Source organism: Mugil cephalus, chromosome 2 (genome assembly GCF_022458985.1).
Source record: "Mugil cephalus isolate CIBA_MC_2020 chromosome 2, CIBA_Mcephalus_1.1, whole genome shotgun sequence".
NCBI classification, from domain to species: Eukaryota; Metazoa; Chordata; class Actinopteri; order Mugiliformes; family Mugilidae; genus Mugil; species Mugil cephalus.
In genome coordinates this window covers 21,347,982-21,367,170 of record NC_061771.1, presented here as the reverse complement: position 1 = coordinate 21,367,170, position 19,189 = coordinate 21,347,982, and the positions used below count along the sequence as shown (strand labels likewise).

Below are 19,189 nucleotides of genomic sequence, written 5' to 3'. Positions count from 1 at the left end.
AGTACAAGACAATATTTAACACTGCAGGATCCTAGATGAATAACAGCAAGAGAGAACAACAGACTTACTCGGGGCTGGGGAGCTCTAGGCCAAGTGTCATATTATGCTACCGCTACTTTAGCTGTGCCTATTAAAGTGTTGTCTTTTCTCGGTAACGTCATTCTATTTACTGTTTCTTTCTTTCTTTTTTCTTTTTTATGTTTTACACAATATTATTCAACAACGCGCCATCAAATTATGATCCCAGTACTCAATGCATTCATATGTAGTCAGTGTCCACCTCACTATACCCGTGTGATTAATCCCAGTATGTATTGATATGATTGTATTGAAGTAAATCCTGGCTCTGCTGGAGAAATATGGCCTGATTCCCTGCAACCACAGCTGGGCACTGGTAGGGCACGATTTTGGTCTTGAAGAATGAATCAGCCATTATAGCAGTAATAAGCTAAACCACATACATCGCAGCATAACAGCATGGCTTAAGTTTAGGTCCTGAACTAGCCTGCATTTACTTCAGAAGGAAGACAAAGGACTTGATAAGATTGTATATATATATTATTTTAATTATTATTATTATTATCTATTGATTTAATTTTCATGGTGACAAATATTTTGTGCCAGTTCCATTTTTGTATTGGGCACTTTCAAAATGTGCCACTGCCACAGGCCTACAAGTCTGAGTGGGGCCTGTATAGTTCGTAAGACTCCCTTTCCCACCATTCACTGTGGCATTCACACCTGGGATACAAATCCTTGGCTCATTGGCTGAGACCAAAGGGATGTCCCACCTCTCGGCCATGACATCACAGTTACTATAACTACCAGAGACCTCTGCACCCCGTTACAACTTTTGTTTCCATCAGAGGTACAACAGTAACATTATTTTTCTTTCTTTACAAGGCCTCGTGTTCTTTGTGTCGCTGGACGAGCTCAGAGAATTTCTTATTCCTTTTCTTTTGTTCGACTGAACATTTTGATCAACGTAGAGGACACTGCACAGCCAGCCCTCACTTGCCTGCAGAAGCAAAGGACCACTATTGCCTTCGACCCATCGACTAGCTGCATTCCCCTGCATCACCACAGGATCAGCCACTGTACACTTCAAAATCTTTTTTGAGACTGCATCTTTATTATAATTTGATTCTTGTTACGTGGTGACCGGGTGGTGCCCCCGAGGTTCACTACTTGTAGTAACTATTTATAGATATTAATGATTATTTCCCTTAATTATTAATGTTAATTGCCAAAAACCAAATTGAGCGCAACACCACCTTGAGCTCGAGTTGCTTTGTACCTGCAAAAAAAATATATTTTTATGCGACCAACCTGCACAATTATGTATATTATTTATGAAAACGTGTTTCTGAGCAAATTAGCAAGCACACATTTCATTATACTTTCATTTTATTTCATTATTTACATGCACCTGGAAAAAAAACAAACAAACAAAAAAAACAATTACTGCCTTAATCGAACTATAACAGGAGAACTTAAGTGCATGTAAACACGTTACCCTGATTAAAATCGGAGTTCTCATTATCCGATTGAGACAACCAGATAATGCGATTGAATTGGATTTTTCAATCGGATAATGCGTATGCGCATGCTCCACAACCGCTGCGCTGGCGTGTGAACCTGGAACAAAAACGTCCAAGAAAGCCGGTCGCAGAAGAAGAAGAAGAGAAACGGAGCCGTTTGAGGGATAGCGCGGATCTTACCTGCATCAGAAATAGCGCGAACATTACGTACAAGATTAAAAAATGTACTAATATCCGTCTGGTTGTTGTTTGAGGTGCCGGTCCGGCGCATGAACGACTCTAGTCTATTTTATCACGTAATAGGTCAACCCGGAAATCGGGCCATATTAACGTTGTATTAACCCGCTGAAAAGACACGTATCGCCACCTAGTGTGAAGGAGGAGAACAGTTATTCGATTTTCTTGCGCTGCATGTAAACTGGGACAAGGACTGTAGTGAGAAGGTCAAATTTTGAGCATAGCTTGATTAAGCTCTGCATGTAAACGCACTGACTGAAAAACAAATGCTGAAACAAAAACAAATAAACAAACATCAAAACTGAAAACCAGTGAACTGAAAAAAACAATAAAAGAAAAACTTCATCGTAAAAAGATGGACAGCTTTTGTTACAATGCCAAAGTTTAAAGTCAGAGTTGTGACTCCATATCATAGCAGATTCAGAGCATGGCCTCTCCTGGTACGTGACGCAGGAAACATTCACAGGAAAGGAATAAGGGGCGTCTGCTTATGCTTCTGCTTCCACGACACGAACTAAGCCTGAACTTTCAATCCTGTTGCTTGTGTGTGAATGTATCACATATCTGTGAGTGCTTCTGGGATTAAAAGTCATTAGGCCAAATTAGAGTCCACATGTTCATAAGAGTTCCTTGTCAGTGTCCCAGTTCGGTGCAGTTTTTTTCCTGTAAATTAAAACCTGGAACTCAATCACAACTACTGGATATCTGCAGCGCTTCCCCCAGCTCACATCTAAAAATAACACTCAGAGGGAGTGGACCCTTTCTGTTTTCAGTTCTCTCTCAGAGCTCTGAGATTTACCATCATTAAGACGCGGTAGATAAGCGGCAGCTTATTTGCCCACAGATCTAATCGGACATCATGTTCTTCTCTTCCGTACTTTTATTTTTTCCTCTAATGAGCGCTCTGCATGATTTCCACGTGTCCGGCTGTGGTAAGTTTTCAGTAAATGTGTTGATTTGGAATTTCTATTGTTCGTCTTTTTCTTTAGGGAGTGGTTGTTTGTATCTGTTGATTTCAAAATTGCTCTCATTAGAGCTGCTCTTTACATAGATGCACCGAACAGATTAGTGCTCTGATCAAGTGTTTTAAGTGTGTTTAATGTTGGCGACAACTTCCCCGTGTAAATCAGGATGTCAATATGTTTATTATACTAACGTAAAAATTACAGTCGATGAAGCTATAAACAGTCAGATCATCTACAACTGCATCGATTGAAACTGGCTGTTATTATATATTTATTAATCAAACATTAAATGTGCACAAAATTACAAATTACTGAAAAAAACTGCAAATGTGTTGATGTGATATTTTAGGTTGCCAGGCAACACATCATTAGTCCCAACAAGGAGTCACTGATATTTTATTTAGGAACATAATTATGAATATCTTTTTATTAAAAATACTGTTCGAAGATACAGTGTATATATATAATAGCTACTTTAATGTTTGGTTTCATTCATGAAGGATATTGTGTGGTGAAGATGTTTCACAGCATTTTATTCTTAATCTTACAGATTACAACTGCACAGATAAACCTGTGTTCACTCCATCCAGTCTGGTAGTGAAGTATGGAGACCCGACCTCTGCTACATGTGTTGCTTGTAATAATTCCTGCCAGGGCACCGTATCAGGTTTAGAAACATCTCAGGGAGTGGTAACAGAAAATGGAACTACGTTGGTGTGGACCGTTGACAGAATAACTGAATGGGACTCAACTGTGACGTGTTATTACAGCACTGCTGATAAACAGTGTTGTACTGACCTGGATGTAACTGTCTACCGTAAGTAAACTTGATCAAAACACTTTCAACATTGATGGTTTTATCATTTATAGTCAGAATTTATTCTCTTTATTAGCTCAGATTAACAGTAGTTACAGGGATTTGTAGTCTCTAGTTTGCTTTGTGTGTCTCTCTACATCTTTATCTCCATCCTTGTCTCCTCAGAGGCTCCAGAACATGTGTCCATCAGCTTTGTTCATCACACTGGGCCGATGGTTGAGGGTCATCAGTACCAGCTGCAGTGTACCGTGGAGAACGTAGCTCCTGCTAAACACCTTGTTGTGACCTTCTACAGAGGAGAGACAGTCCTGGATCAACTTCAGTCTGAAAGTAGTGAACGCTATAAACCAGTGAATGAAACCTTCACTCTGAACATCAACGCTAGTAAAGAAGATAATGGAGCTCAGTTCAGGTGTGAAGCCAAACTAGAACTGGGACCTGAAGGACCACAACCCCCTCCAGTGGTGAAATCAGAAAACATCACTGCTACAGTCAACTGTGAGTCCGATAAGAAATTACTTTAACACCTTTGTTAATCATTTCACTCCTCTTACTGTGATGGATGAAGTCCTTTCATTCATTCATTGGAGCTGTTTCTAACCTGGGACCTTATAGTGACAAACACACATAATGTAAATATGTCCTAACTGTCCACGTCCCCTCAGCTTTACAGAGCTTTATTATTTGGTTTACAGGTCCAAGGCTTTAATGTTTTAGTTTTCTTTCATAGTTCTGACCAGCAACACTTTCTGTTGTACAAGACAACTGTTTAGAAAGCTACAGAGTTTGTACTAACTGATCATCAACAAACAGAACGAGAAACTAGGTGGTGAACATGAAGACCAGAAACTCCCCAGCACATGTTATGATGACTTTCCCTTTGAAGGACCCCTTAGTGTCCAAGCTTTAACTTCTCTGGCTAATGTTGGTTCTATAAATAGTAATAATAATTTATACTGCATTGATCGACGAGGGGAAATTATGTTCCTGCCGTTTGACCCATACATTTGTTCACACAGTAATGTGTACAGTTGGAGCAAAAAAATAGAGCCCAAAGTGCTTCAGATAAAAAACAAAACAAAACAAAAAACAATAGACACAAGAGAAGAGACACATGCATAGAGAGACGAGTCACTCCATGAAAATTTATATTGAAACAGCTTTACATATATTGAAATGTGTCACTTAATACAAAAAAAAAAATGAACAAAATTTTATCTTTTCATGAGAAATAATTATGATATTTTGTCATGTCCTCCAAGACCTAGATGAAAGTGTACTTGGAAAATAGCAAATACAAGTATATAAAAAAAAAATGATATCAACCTAAACATCTATTTGTACTCTTTTGTTATCAGTTTTTCCCCTCCATATGAATGGTTAATTATTCATTAAAATCACATTGTTTAGTTCTGTCCCTCAAGCTAACCCCTCAAGCCCGTTGACAACAAATGTTTCTCCCCCCATAAATACAATGGTATGATCCATAATAGCATGTACATCAGGAAATGACATCACTTTCTGTCCTGTTGGACAACAGGACAACAGACAAAGGCAAGTGGCTCCCTTCTCTTCCTTTATTTGGTCATTTATCTTATGATAATAAAGCTGATCCTGAAAGAAGGGAGAGATACCCGCAGAGTGAACGTGAGAGATGGAGAAAGAATGTAGAAGCAGGGAAAAAGAAAGCAAGTAAAGACCTGAGTGAAAGAGAACAGCGTAAGAAAAGAATGTGGGGAACAGCTTATCAAAGGTGCAAGGAGAGGAGAGGAGTGCACTCCTCCACATAGCCCAGATAAGGGAGATCACCCAGAGCAGCCTTCACAGCCAAGATCTTCGAGGTTAGGGCAATGGGTAGTTAACAGTGTTGTAGTGAAAATTATTTCATTTTGGAAACAGTGAGGGGGAGGAGAAAAAAATGCCTGACTTTGAAACACTCAAATCAACTTTCATTATTTTATAGGCAACGTCCGGTGGCTCGGAAGAAGGACAGAAGAGCAACAAATAAGCTCAATAGGAAAATAGCAAAATGGAAATACAGGAAAAACTTGCAAAAGAAGGAAAAAAAGAAGGAAAAATACCAAAAAAAAGATGCCAACGTTCAGAGAAATATTCGGATTCACCACGGTCAAAATACAGGTTGCAAAAAGTTGCAAGTAAGTCCCTTGGGTTTTGAACATCATGATAGTCTTCATTTAGAGAGAAAGAAGACAATCGGGTTCACTGAAGATCTCAAAAAGAGAATTAAGGCATTCTACCTGAGAGATGATGTGAGTCGAATCACCACAGGAACCAAACAAACACTCACAAAGAACAAAATAAAAATGCAGAAGAGCTTCCTGGTGGATACATTACAAAATGTCCACAGAAGATATTTGGCAGAAAACCCACACCAGATTATTTCCTACTCCCTTTTCTGTCATCTTCGCCCCTTTTGGGTTGTGAATCAATCCATGTGTAAGTTGCATGAAACACTTTCTGGCGGTGAAGCTCAGTCAGAAGAAATTCAATGAGACTGCCAACCTCAAAGAGCTGATAGAGAAGGTTTCCTGCAACTCATCTAGCAGGAGCTGCATGTATTGAGAGTGTGTTCATTGCAAGGATAAAACTGTCCACATCACAAATGTGTACAACAGCATCTCAAACACATCATTTACCCAGTGGGTAACAGAGGAGAAAGAGTTGGACAAAAAGTAGAGAACAAGCAACAGTCAAGGTCACAGTCAAGAAATCTGTGGAGGTCACACAAGAGGACCTCATTGAGCTCTTCCACAGCTACGTAAAGCGACTTAAAATGCATCACTTTAACATCAACAACAGAGGCTTTGATACAGGTTGACTTCTCAGAAAATAACAGCTGTAAATACAGTTCCCAAGTTCAGGAGGTCCACTTTGGGGCTTCACATCAGCAGGTTAACCTTCATGTACGATCGACCATGGTACGATGGTGGACACCCAGAGCCTGTGTGCTTTAGCACGATTTCGGCCAGTAGGCAATATGGCAGCACCTCCATCCGGCGCTGGATTACGTTCAGACCCAACATCCACAAGCATCTGTGCTGCACTTTTTAAGTGATGGACCCGGTGCAACTTCCTCCTCCTTCAAGTCCAAGCACAGACAATCGGCAGTTGACAATTTTTTGCCGCAATCCAATGAGGATTTAAATAAAGCTATTTAAACTATGAATAACTGATGTAATGTGGTTCCCTTTCCACTATACACATAATTTGGTAATAAACTAATGTAAGTAACAAAGAAGCGGCTCTTTTTACTAAGACAAACTAAAAAAAACGTCTCTTCCATCACCAGTCTGTGTGTCTGTCAGTGAATAATGTGGTGAAATAACTTGTTCTCTTTCTTCCTCTCTCAACAAACACACAGATGGACCTAAGCTACTCGTGTCAGCAAATGAAAACATCCAAATCAAACAAGGAGACACTCTAAGTCTGAACTGTTCGTCTGAAGGAAACCCCAGCCCCTCATACTCCTGGAAGCTCCCGGATGGAAGAGCTTCCTCCTCCAGCGACAGCGTTCTCATCATCCAGTCTGTGGGCTCTGATCAAGGAGGGAATTATGTTTGTACCATCAGCAACAAAGTGGGGACTGACACTGTAAATTATTCCGTGGATGTCCAAGGTGAGTGTTTTCATTTCCAGTTTTTCAAAGATTATAATTGTAACTGAAAACTGAGCAACCACAGTGTTGCTTCCAGTATTGTGACAGCAGAAGAAAAATTAATCATAATATTTCATGCAAAACCAGGAAGGAAGTTCATGTTGAATGTTTCATTTTGTATTTTTCTAACATATAATGTTTTCTGTTCTTTTTTCTCTACCCATACCTCTCACCCACCTCTGCAGCCACATGGCCCCCATACGCTACAGCGTTGATAGTAATAGCTGTCCTGATTCTCATCGGACTCATCGGATACATCCTATACAAGCGCAAACGAACTGGACACTTAAGTGGTCAAGTATGATTCCAAGAGATGACAGTGACATACACGACATAATCCTGTACCTGCTGAAAGTTAAATTTACATGAAGCCATGAAATGTAGATGGACACATGAGGACAAACAGTTGTCTGAGAAAGCTTTGTATTCTACTATCAAAGTCACGCTCAAGTGACAAATTGCTTTTTTTGTGATCGGGGCTTAACATCGACACTGGCCGCTAAGCTAACAGCCTACAAGGAAACTAGACATTAGCTCATAAACATGGTGAATTAACCGAACTGAGATGTGTGGAAGTTATTTTGCTGCAATGCTACCAACCTATATGCGCAAATGTCAAGTTGATGGGTCACCACTAGCACATGTCACTCAGTTTTACAGCTCAGATAATCATTAAGGCTATACTCCCTCCTCTTTCACCCTCACCTCCCTCCATCATTCATTCTCCTCACAGTGTCACTCATCATGATGGTGGATTCATTAACATTAACATTAGCCAAAAAACGAGAGAGGCCTTTACTTGTTTATAAGTTACTCTGGTTTCCTTTGTGACCTCTCAGACTATTAAGCTTCTTGCTTTTGTAGTGAAACTCAGAAACGCTCTGCAAACCCACACAACACAAATATTCCCTGAAGACCCTAAAAAGCAGTGGATCATCTCTCTCGAGCAAACACGCTGATGCATACTTTTATCTCTAGTCGCATTGACTATTGTAATGCTCTCTTCCCAAAAAAAAACAAAAAAAACATAAATCCTTTTACAATTAATTCAAAACACAGCAGCACGTGACCAGAAAGAGAGAGCATATTACACCAGTTTTGAGATCGCTGTGTTTCAGGATTTAGATTTAAGGTTCTTGTATTGGTTTATAAATGGTCTTGGCCCCTCATATTTATCAGATCTGCTTTTACCATATTGACCCCTGCGACAGGAGATAGGGAGGCAGGGGGGGAAATGACAAGCAGGAAAGGCCACTCGGCACTCGGAAATAATTTGATTTGATTTGATTTGATTTGATTTGTCAGTGGAGAAAACAATTAGAAAGTCATCGCTCCATCACTGATTCCTTATTACACCCTACGTGTAAACCTTAGTATTGGCGTTTTTCTGAATCTCAGATTATGCCATAAATTATTAAACTATTGCTTCAATACCAGTATCATTTTTGTCATAAAAAATATAACCATTAAGGATCAATTTATTGTGATTTGCAAAACACAGTTTAAGGAGTGTAAATACAAATAGAATTCATTGAAGGATGATGAGGACGTTCAGTGCTGCCCGTCCTCACAGGGAGTAGGAAAGGAAGAGGAGCCAGCCAACCAAACATGAGACGTACACGTCCAGCCTACAGAGGTTTCTTCTGAAGGTCTCTGTAGCTTTCTAGGCACCATGGATGGATAAACATGTCACCATGATCCATACCGTAACTATGGAAACCTGCAAAATCTGTAAAACCAGAAATGCCTACCATAGTGAAAAATGAAAAGGCAATACTACTCTGTCACATGTGTGGTATATATATATATGTTTTTTGTTTGTTTTTATAAATAACCTAATTATCCTTGATTTTAAAAAGACAAATGTACAACTTAAGTTAAAGGTGCACATTTATTGTAATCAAAGAAACACTGTCTCCTGTTCTTCCTCCTCACTGTGCTCTGTATTAGCTGATGCTGGGTTATTGTCATGCTGTTCTATTGTCTGCTCCTCCTCTCCTCCGTCCTCCTCCGTCTCCTCCTCACTAAGCCTCTGCTGGTCCCCTGTCGCAGCACAGCAGCTAACGTTAGCATTAGCAACGTAACTAGGTTCTACATGTCCAAAAAACATAAATAAATAAATAAAACATATTACTTCTCCCACTTCTTTTTTTTTACTAAAGAAATTAAAACTTACTTACTCACAGATAGTCTACTTAAATCTTGATATCGGTGCAGGTCCATGCGGATCAGATTCAGTCAGTAACTGCCGTTACTGTCGGAGCGCGCAAACTACGCGCTCTTCGGGTGGAGGGAATTAGCGACAGGTAATTGGAGGTCACACGTGATGAGGACAGAGTTTAGGGAGCACCTGGAGCCCTTTGCGATTGTGACCACCCCCTGGTGGCGCCATTGAAATGCAGAGCAGTGAGAAACAGTGAGAAAGCAGCAGCTCGTGAAGACGCGATGCCTCCGTTTAATAATGTGTAATCTGATGCTTCACCACTAGGTGGTGGTAAACTGTAATTTCAGACAATCAGGTCACATCCTCTCTGAGTTTAATCACTCGTGGGTAAGAGATATACACTTTGTGGGTCTCTTACTAGATGATCCTAAATGATGATCCTACTGTAGCAGCAGTAAAGTTGCTGTATTTGAATTTGTGAACTCCAGAGGCAAGGAGAATAAAAATTAATTAAAAAAAAAATACAACAGGGTATCAATAATTGATCTATTTTAGATAATTGCATTCCCTTCTTTAAATACATGAATACAACACATTCAGTTCAGTTCATATGCTCATATTTATGTTCCCAAGACAGGGTAAAAACTGAAGATTTGAATGCGTCTGTGTGTTTCAGATTGCAATCGAAGCACTACTACTCTGTAATCAAATCATTCACCAAGCCCATTTCCTGTCATTCAAAAGTGGAGCTTTGGACACGCTCACATGTGTCTTTCCCATTTGTACCACTAAAATGTACATATATATATATATATATATTTGTGAAATAAAAATAGCTTTTGTTCTGGCCGTATACTCCCTTTGATTTAAGAACACATATCTACCAATTTGGACAAAATTATTGAATCAAACTAAACAGAGACATTACCTCACTATCAGCTTCCATACGCCCAGGATGTCTGCAGCTCCTCCCAGTCAGATGGGTTTTCTTTGAGTACAGCAATTTTCAAGTCATGCCACAGGTTCTCGATTAGATGAGGTTTTTGTTTGTGCGTTTCCGTTTATACTACACCAGTGCAGCTTTAGCTGTATGCCTCGACTCATTCACCTGTCACTGTCTGTTAACGAGCCAAATAGCCAACGTTGCTTCATAATTCCTCCTAAAGTAAGGGAGAATCTTTTCTAATACCTTCACTAAGGAATTACAGATGTGAATTACTAGGGTTAACACAATATTTCATGCAGCATATTGTTTGCTCATTTGATCCCAGTTGCAGTATGGACATGTTGTAACTAGTCCCATCCTTCTCAACTATCTAGTTCTCTTCAACTGTGTTCTGATCTACACTAAAAGTACAGAAAAATCAATACACTGTGAACTGTGCAAGAGGACAACGTATGTAGAGAAGGAAAACGGAAGTGACAAGATACAGACAAAGGAAGCAGCTAAGTACACAATGAGTACTTCAATAATCTAAACAATCATAAGTATTTTTCCAGATAAGATAATGAGACCACCCCACATCTAAAAAACACAGAGGAACTGAGAAGCTTGACAGAGAGAGAAGATGGGACCCACAGCGATGTGTAGAGAGCAGCTGCTGTAAGTTGTCATTCATTGTTAGCTTTTGTTTCTGCAGTCCTGTCACTGCGGAGTCATGGCTCAGCACATAATACTTTAATATTCTACACTGTGCATCTTCAGTGAACTTTGGACGAGCATGTGCACTAACTTCACTTTTTCATTTCCCTTTTGCAGATCTGGGAAGTCCAGTATGTCAGAAGCGACTGTGTCTACGGATATACAGAGCAAATGAAACTCTTCCATCCAAATTTTAAGTTTAATTTGAAAACAATTGTGCCTGCTTGCTTGTTTGCTTTAATGCTAGCTAGCTAGCGGTCAGGTGATCTGTTGTCTTTCTTGGTCTTGCTTTTTTTTATATAGTCAGAGACACATCCACCATTCACTCACACAAGCACACACACACTTTCACACACCAGTGCCAATTGCACTGGAAGCAACTGGGGGTTCAGTGTCTTGCTCAAGGACACTTCGGCATATGGCACACTCTGGGGATCGAACCGCTAACCCTTCGGTTCGTGGACAACCCGCTCCTTTGTCACCAGCACCAGTGGCCCGTTTCTTGCCGGTGCCTGTCTGCATGGGCAGTGGTTGGGGGGAAGACAAAAATAAAAGTGATGATCTGAAACATTGAAATGTCACAGACATGAGAACACAGGAAGTGGGCAAACACGTTTTCACACCACTGTATACAGATCTGTAAAACGGGTCAACTCGATGCTTCCTTCATGTGCAAATATATCCTTGGTGACGATGAGCATTCATTTATGTTGTGTTGCTAAGCAGAATCTGTGTCGCTCAGCTTTATTCTGTTCCTCTGACTGGTGGGGCCACTGAGGTTCAACGAATTAATGGTAGTATTTGTGACACAGATGAGAGACGACTCTGGCCATAGATGGATGTGCTTCAGTGCTGCGTTAGACTCAAAGGAGCCAAGTGTTCTAAAAATACATTTTCCACTGTTTCACTGTGACTGTGACTGTTGACTCAAGGTATATTGGCTATAAATGGATCAATGCTGATGATTCATAGTTCCAGCCTTACATGACCTTCTGCTCACCAAGTTCAAAAATAGTTGTCACTTCAGTCGGTTGCAACCTCTGCGGAGTCTTATCTGATCTCAGAACAGAAGAAGTGTTGCTGCTTGCTGTTTTTTGTTTTGTCCTTCATTGTGAGTGAGTGCTGCAGATGTGGTGAAAATCCCAAAAGGTCTGCAGCATCGGCCACCTGTATTTATTATCTGTAAGCAAACCAAGTCCAGCATGTACCTAGAGCCAGGTCCTGGCTGAGAACACAGAGTGACAAGGGCATTTGCAGTCAGTTTCTAAAATAACCACACAAGGCGAGTGGTAAACACCACTGACAGGGGTGAAGTGACAAAACAACCCCACAAGTTTTTTTTTTGCACCTTTTGATTGCAGAACTGAAAATGTGTGCAGAGTAAATACATGTTGCATGGGTTACTGAGGTGTGACGTCAAACTAGCTTATTTTTGATATATTTTATACATATTTTACAAAATTATATATTCTGCTGCCAGAAATCTTAAAACAATCTATAATATCCTGATTTTCTGAGTCAAAGTGATAAAGAAAATACATAAATTATTGATTGTATTGTACTGAATAAAGCCAAAAGCATGAACTCACTGGAGAGGAGAGAAGACAAATGATTGATGACCACAGTTTCCTTCGTGTCCCTTTTTATCTCACAGATATGTAATATTGGGTCATTTTCCTGAATAAAGAAATGCACAAGTATGATGTTTCTGTTTCATTTGTTTGACTGGACTCTCTTTGTCTACTTTCAGAGATGTCGAGTCATTTTTATTCTGAAATGCAGAGGGGTGGAACTGTTAGTTCCTCTGTTCTCTGTACTAAGACTCCAAAGCTGCACACATAAGAACATATCACACTTTCTGTGACTGACACACAGAATACTTGAAGGTTAAACAGTGCCCCACCCACCACTTCCCCTTTTAGTAATAAAAAAATGAGTTGTTAGTAGTATTTTAGCACTTATAGTTAGTTGGTTTAGTGATTGTCACCACCAGATAGATTGTTTGCTTGTTTGGACATGGTGTTGTTCTCTTCCATAGTTTTGGTTGTGTCTTTGTTGACCTGTCAGAGTGACCTCCATGTGTCGGGATGTGGTAGGTTTAATTTATTTAATTATTGGTTGAATTATTCAAATATATCTTGTTTAACCCTAAACAGCATTTTTTGTTGTTGTATTGTAATCCACCTGTGGTGTACTTGGTCATCAATGGACTGTATATGTGTAAGATAATATAACAAATTAAGAAAGTAGATCACATTAAGTCATAAAAGCTAGATCAAAATAACAGACTGTAAAATTTAAAACGCATTTTGTTGAAAGAGTGTGTTCGTGCACAGAATTTATTGAGGTTATGTTAAATACAATATCTGTAAAATATGAATATGTTTTTGTTACAAAACAGTGTTTATACAGAACTTTAATGTTTGGTTTCTTTGTATTTTCTTTATCTTACAGATTACAACTGTGCAGATAAACCTGTGTTCACTCCATCCAGTCTGGTAGTGAAGTATGGAGACCCGACCTCTGCTACATGTGTTGCTTGTAATAATTCCTGCCAGGGCACTGGTTTGGAAAAGCGTCAAGGAGAGGTAACAGAAAATGGAACTACGTTGGTGTGGACCGTTGACAGAATAACTGAATGGGACTCAACCATCACATGTTATTACAACACTGATGATAATCAGTGTTGTACTGACCTGAATGTAACTGTCTACCGTAAGTAAACTTGACCAAAACACTTTTAACATTGATGGTTTTATCATTTAGAGTCAGAATTTATTCTCTTTATTAGCTCAGATTAACAGTAGTTGCAGGGATTTATAGTCTCTAGTTTGCTTTGTGTGTCTCTCTACATCTTTGTCTCCATCCTTGTCTCCTCAGAGGCTCCAGAACATGTGTCCATCAGCTTTGTCCATCACACTGGGCCAATGGTTGAGGGTCATCAGTACCAGCTGCAGTGTACCGTGGAGAACGTAGCTCCTGCTAAACATCTTGTTGTGGCCTTCTACAGAGGAGAGACAGTCCTGAATCAACTTCAGTCTAAAAGTAATGAACCCTATAAACCAGTGACTGAAACCTTCACTCTGAACATCAACACTAGTAAAGAAGATAATGGAGCTCAGTTCTGGTGTGAAGTCAAACTAGAACTGGGACCTGAAGGACCACAACCCCCTCCAGTGGTGAAATCAGAAAACATCACTGCTACAGTCAACTGTGAGTCTGACAAGAAACTACTTTAACACCTTTGTTAATCATTTCACTCCTCTTACTGTGATGGATGAAGTCCTTTCATTCATTCATTGGAGCTGTTCCTAACCTTAACCTTATAGTGACAAACACACATAATGTCAATATGTCTTAACTGTCCACGTCCCCTCAGCTTTACAGAGCTTTATTATTTGGTTTACAGGTCCAAGGCTTTAATGTTTTAGTTTTCTCTCATAGTTCTGACCAGCAACACTTTCTGTTGCAGAATACAGCTGTTTATAAAGCTACAGAGTTTATACTAACTGATCATCAACAAACAGAACTAGAAACTAGGTGGTGAACATGAAGACCAAAAAAATCCCCAGCACAAGTTATGATGAAATCGATATCGTCTTGCAGAAAGCCATCTCTACAACATGATGCTACGACTACCATGCCTCACAGTTAGGACGGTGTTCTTCAGCTTACAAGCTACAAACTCTTTCCTCAAACATAACATTTCACAACAGTTTAAGTTTGTTTCTAAGAGAAGACATGTCTTCAGGAGAAGTTTGAGTTTCCTGTGACTGTGCACTTAGTTAAGTATCAACATGATGACTCTGAACCTTTTATAGTCGCTCTACATACACTATATCAGCTTCTCCCAATTCATTTTACCCAAGGGTTGAATACTGTGAAGCATTTTCTCACTGTTTATTATTGGGAGTGTTGCAGTTGTTGGAATTATCATTATACTACATCAGGAATTACAAATGGTCCAAAATAAACCGACTTTGACTCCTTTGATCAGTGAGAGCTTGACAGTGATGGTCTGAGGCAACCTTTCTGAAGTAGCTGGTATTAAAACTGGTAGCATGCATAGTGTTACAGAGTACTGAGTTAGAAACATCAGTCAGTAACCATGACAGCAATGAGATACTTTCCACTATCATGTTGTAATGTGTGTGTGTCTGTCAGTGAATAATGTGGTGAAATAACTTGTTTTCTTTCTTCCTCTCTCAACAAACACACAGATGGACCTAAGCTACTAGTGTCAGCAAATCAAAACATCCAAATCAAACAAGGAGACACTCTACGTCTGAACTGTTCGTCTGAAGGAAACCCCAGCCCCTCATACTCCTGGAAGCTCCCGGACGGAAGAGCTTCCTCCTCCAGCAGCAGGGTTCTCATCATCCAGTCTGTGGGCTCTGATCAAGGAGGGAATTATGTTTGTACCGTCAGCAACAAAGTGGGGACTGACACTGTGAATTTTTCCGTGGATGTCCAAGGTGAGTGTTTTCATTTCCAGTTTTTCAAAGATTATAGTTGTTACTGACAACTGGAAACCACAGTGTTGCTTCCAGTATTGTGACAGCAGATGAGAATTAATAAAAATATTTCATGCAAAAGCAAGAAGGAAGTTCATGTTGAATGTTTCATTTTGTGTTTTTACAACATGGCCCACATATGCTACAGTGTTGATAGTAATAGCTGTCCTGGTTTTCATCAGACTCACCATATACATCCTATACAAGCACAAACTAAATGGACACTTCAGTGGTCAAGTATGATTCCAAGAGATGACAGTGACAACCTGAAGGACATTTTCCATTTACACACACAACATAATCCTGTACCTGTTGAAAGTTAGTATAATTATCATTATACTACATCAGGAATTACAAATGGTCCAAAATAAACAGACTTTGACTCCTTTAATCAGTGAGAGCTTGACAGTGATGGTCTGAGGCAACCTTTCTGAAGTAGCTGGTATTAAAACTGGTAGCATGCATAGTGTTACAGAGTACTGAGTTAGAAACATCAATGACGTACTTTCCACTGTAATGTTGTAATGTGTGTGTGTGTCAGTGAATAATGTGGTGAAATAACTTGTTCTCTTTCTTCCTCTCTCAACAAACACACAGATGGACCTAAGATACTAGTGTCAGCAAATCAAAACATCCAAATCACACAAGGAGACACTCTCAGTCTGAACTGTTCATCTGAAGGAAACCCCAGCCCCTCATACTCCTGGAAGCTCCCGGGAGGAAGCACTTCCTCCTCCAACAGCAGCGTTCTCATCATCCAGTCTGTGGGCTCTGATCAAGGAGGGAATTATGTTTGTACCGTCAGCAACAAAGTGGGGACTGACACTGTGAATTTTTCTGTGGATGTCCAAGGTGAGTGTTTACACTTCCAGTTTTCAAAGATTATAATTGTTACTGAAAACTGAGCAATCACAATGATGCTTCCAGTATTGTGACAGCAGATGAGAATTAATAATAATATTTCATGCAAAACCAGGAAGGAAGTTCATGTTGAATGTTTCATTTTGTATTTTTCTAACATATAATGTTTTCTGTTCTTTTTTATTACCTCTCACCCACCTCTGCAGCCACCTGGCCCCCATACGCTACAGCGTTGATAGTAATAGCTGTCCTGGTTTTCATCGGACTCATCGGATACATCCTATACAAGCACAAACTAAATGGACACTTAAGTGGTCAAGTATGATTCCAAGAGATGACAGTGACAACCTGAAGGACATTTTCCATTTACATACACAACATAATCCCGTACCTGCTGAAAGTTAAATTTACATGAAGGCATCAAATGTAGATGGACCCTTTAAAAGTGGACACATGAGGAAAAACAGTCGTCTCTGAAAGTTTTTTATTCTACTAACAAATTCAAGCCTCCCCTGTCCTGAAAGCCCCTGTGTGTTACCAACATATATGTGCAAATGTCAAGTTGATGGGTCACCACTAGCACATGTCACTCAGTTTTACAGCTCAGATAATCATTAAGGCTATACTCCCTCCTCTCTCACCCTCATCTCCCTCCATCTTCTCATTCTCCTCACAGTGTCACTCATCATGATGGATTCATTAACATTAACATTAGCCAAAAAACAACAGAGGCCTTTACTTGTTTATAAGTTACTCTGGTTTCCTTTGTGACCTTTTCAAGCTAGATTTGTCTGTGCCATCAGACACTTTGTCAGAAAATCAGACTGTGACAAATCCCTGAGTTTTCTTTAAACAGGACACTGAACGACACCAGAGTCTCATTACGTTGGTTGGAAACACTTCTGACTCTAATTTGGCCTTGAAATTAAGAAACATATTGTCGTCCTGAAAATGAAATTACTTTTGCTGTTCACTGATATGTAACATTGGCTCACCTTCCTGAATGAAAACAAATACACAAGCAAGATATTTGTGTTGTACTTGTTAATTGAAAATCCACTGAGGTTATGCACAAATCTAGAAACCTGTGAGATGTGCAAAAAGTTTAGAGTGGGACTGTATCATGTTTAATCAGACTTACAATCCGTACACATAAAAAAAAAAGACACACTCTTTTTTTTTTTTTACTGTGACACTAATAATACCTGAACATGTCAGCGGAGTCTCACCTACCACTTCATTATTTTTAGTAAATAAAAAGGTGCCGGTGAGAGCTCAGTGCTGGTGTGTGAAGCCGACACACCACGACCAATAAGAAGATAAACTTAACATCACGCAAGCAATGTACAAAATTTCTACAAAACAAGGTAAAATAAATAGAAACAAAAGTAAATATAAACTGACGTGGGTGTGACAAACATGCAGAAAAATAAGAAATCCGAAAGGGTGCGGACACATTTTCACACCATCATATACACACAAGATAAATGAGGTGCAATTATGTGCATTAACATTAATGACATGGAATTATCTGTTACAGAAAGGTGAATTGTTGTGAGTTGTTTACTTAGTTCATGGACACAGGCAAGACAAGACGTCACTTACCACTCAGCTTTGGCAGGAGATGCAAGAGAGGACGAGCTGAGGAGAGAGAAAGAGAAAAGGAAAGAGAGAATTTAACATTGTCAACATTCATTTTTAATCCCTTTAGTCTCTTGGTTTTTCCAGGCGGTGAGGATCATTCTCTGCTGTGGTTCTCATGTGTTACTGCTTGATAGAAAATTCATGCTACTCCACACTGACATGGTTTAAAGCTATTCTTATCCTCTGACTGTCAACATTGTAAGCCAGGAAAGCCTCTGTTTGTCATGAAACTGTACATTACATCATCATCTGTCACCAGTCTTTACAAAGGTTAAAAAGATCAATAATATATGGTGTAGATAGTAGTGGTGCTGGTGTTAATAGCTCTCCATCAGTTTGAGGGTCCTTGGCCTGAAAAACGTTGAAGACCCCTGATAAATCACGATGTGAAAGACACACGCTGGTATTGTATTGTCGATGCCACCTCGGGGAATGTCACCCCTGGGAAAATATTGATTTAAGGGATACCAAGAACAAGGCTGACAGGTTCGCTAGCACACTGACGGAGACAGGAATCCAAAATAAAAATACTTATTGAGAATTGTTTTAAGAAATGTTGCTGTTAAATGAACTTAAGTTAATGAAGAAACCATGAACAGAATATTCAGAGTATGTAAGGGCCTGAGGAGTGAAGAGTGGGTTGGGAAGCATGCCACGGAGGAAGGACTAAAATGGACGGGGACCAACACATGGAATTAAATTCAGTCAAACAAAACCAAAATGCAGCTGCAGGAGTGAGGTGACCACCATCACTCGCCTGGCACCGGCTCGCACTCCACTGCTCCTAGCTAACAGAGAAAATACAGTTAATTCTGCCACAAACTAAGGAAAATGGCCAATACTATAAACACTACACAACCCAACTGACCAAAACACAAGATAGAAAATAAATCAAAATTATACCCTCACAAATAAAGTCCAGCGAAACCCACAATGACTACCACAGAATTATATGATCAATTCAATTATAAAATCCAAAATAATCTCCAGGAGTTGGACGTCATGCAATAAACAAAACAATCAATAACCCCAAAAAATACTGTATCGGTAAATAAAGCACGAATCAGTAAATTAATTTGAAAAACACACTATAGAACACCAACATAGTCCGCTTGGCAATAGTAAAAC

The 19,189-nt window shown here is 39.6% G+C and overlaps 2 protein-coding genes across 2 annotated transcripts in view; both read left to right on the top strand.

The window, feature by feature from the left end:
• LOC125003445 overlaps positions 1-19,189 on the top strand; it is an 83,103-nt gene that overhangs the window by 54,827 nt on the left and 9,087 nt on the right. Inside the window, exons 22-23 of the mRNA XM_047577402.1 lie at positions 15,263-15,517; positions 16,154-16,408. Coding sequence (XP_047433358.1) covers positions 15,263-15,517; positions 16,154-16,408 — 510 coding nt within the window. The remainder of the gene's footprint in view (positions 1-15,262; positions 15,518-16,153; positions 16,409-19,189) is intronic.
• Positions 2,317-9,922, top strand: LOC125004032 (immunoglobulin superfamily member 10-like). The gene is made up of 5 exons (XM_047578355.1): positions 2,317-2,710; positions 3,294-3,560; positions 3,726-4,058; positions 6,943-7,197; positions 7,422-9,922. Exons 1-5 carry the CDS (start codon positions 2,638-2,640, stop codon positions 7,538-7,540), a joined length of 1,047 nt encoding a protein of 348 aa, XP_047434311.1. The 5' UTR covers positions 2,317-2,637; the 3' UTR covers positions 7,541-9,922.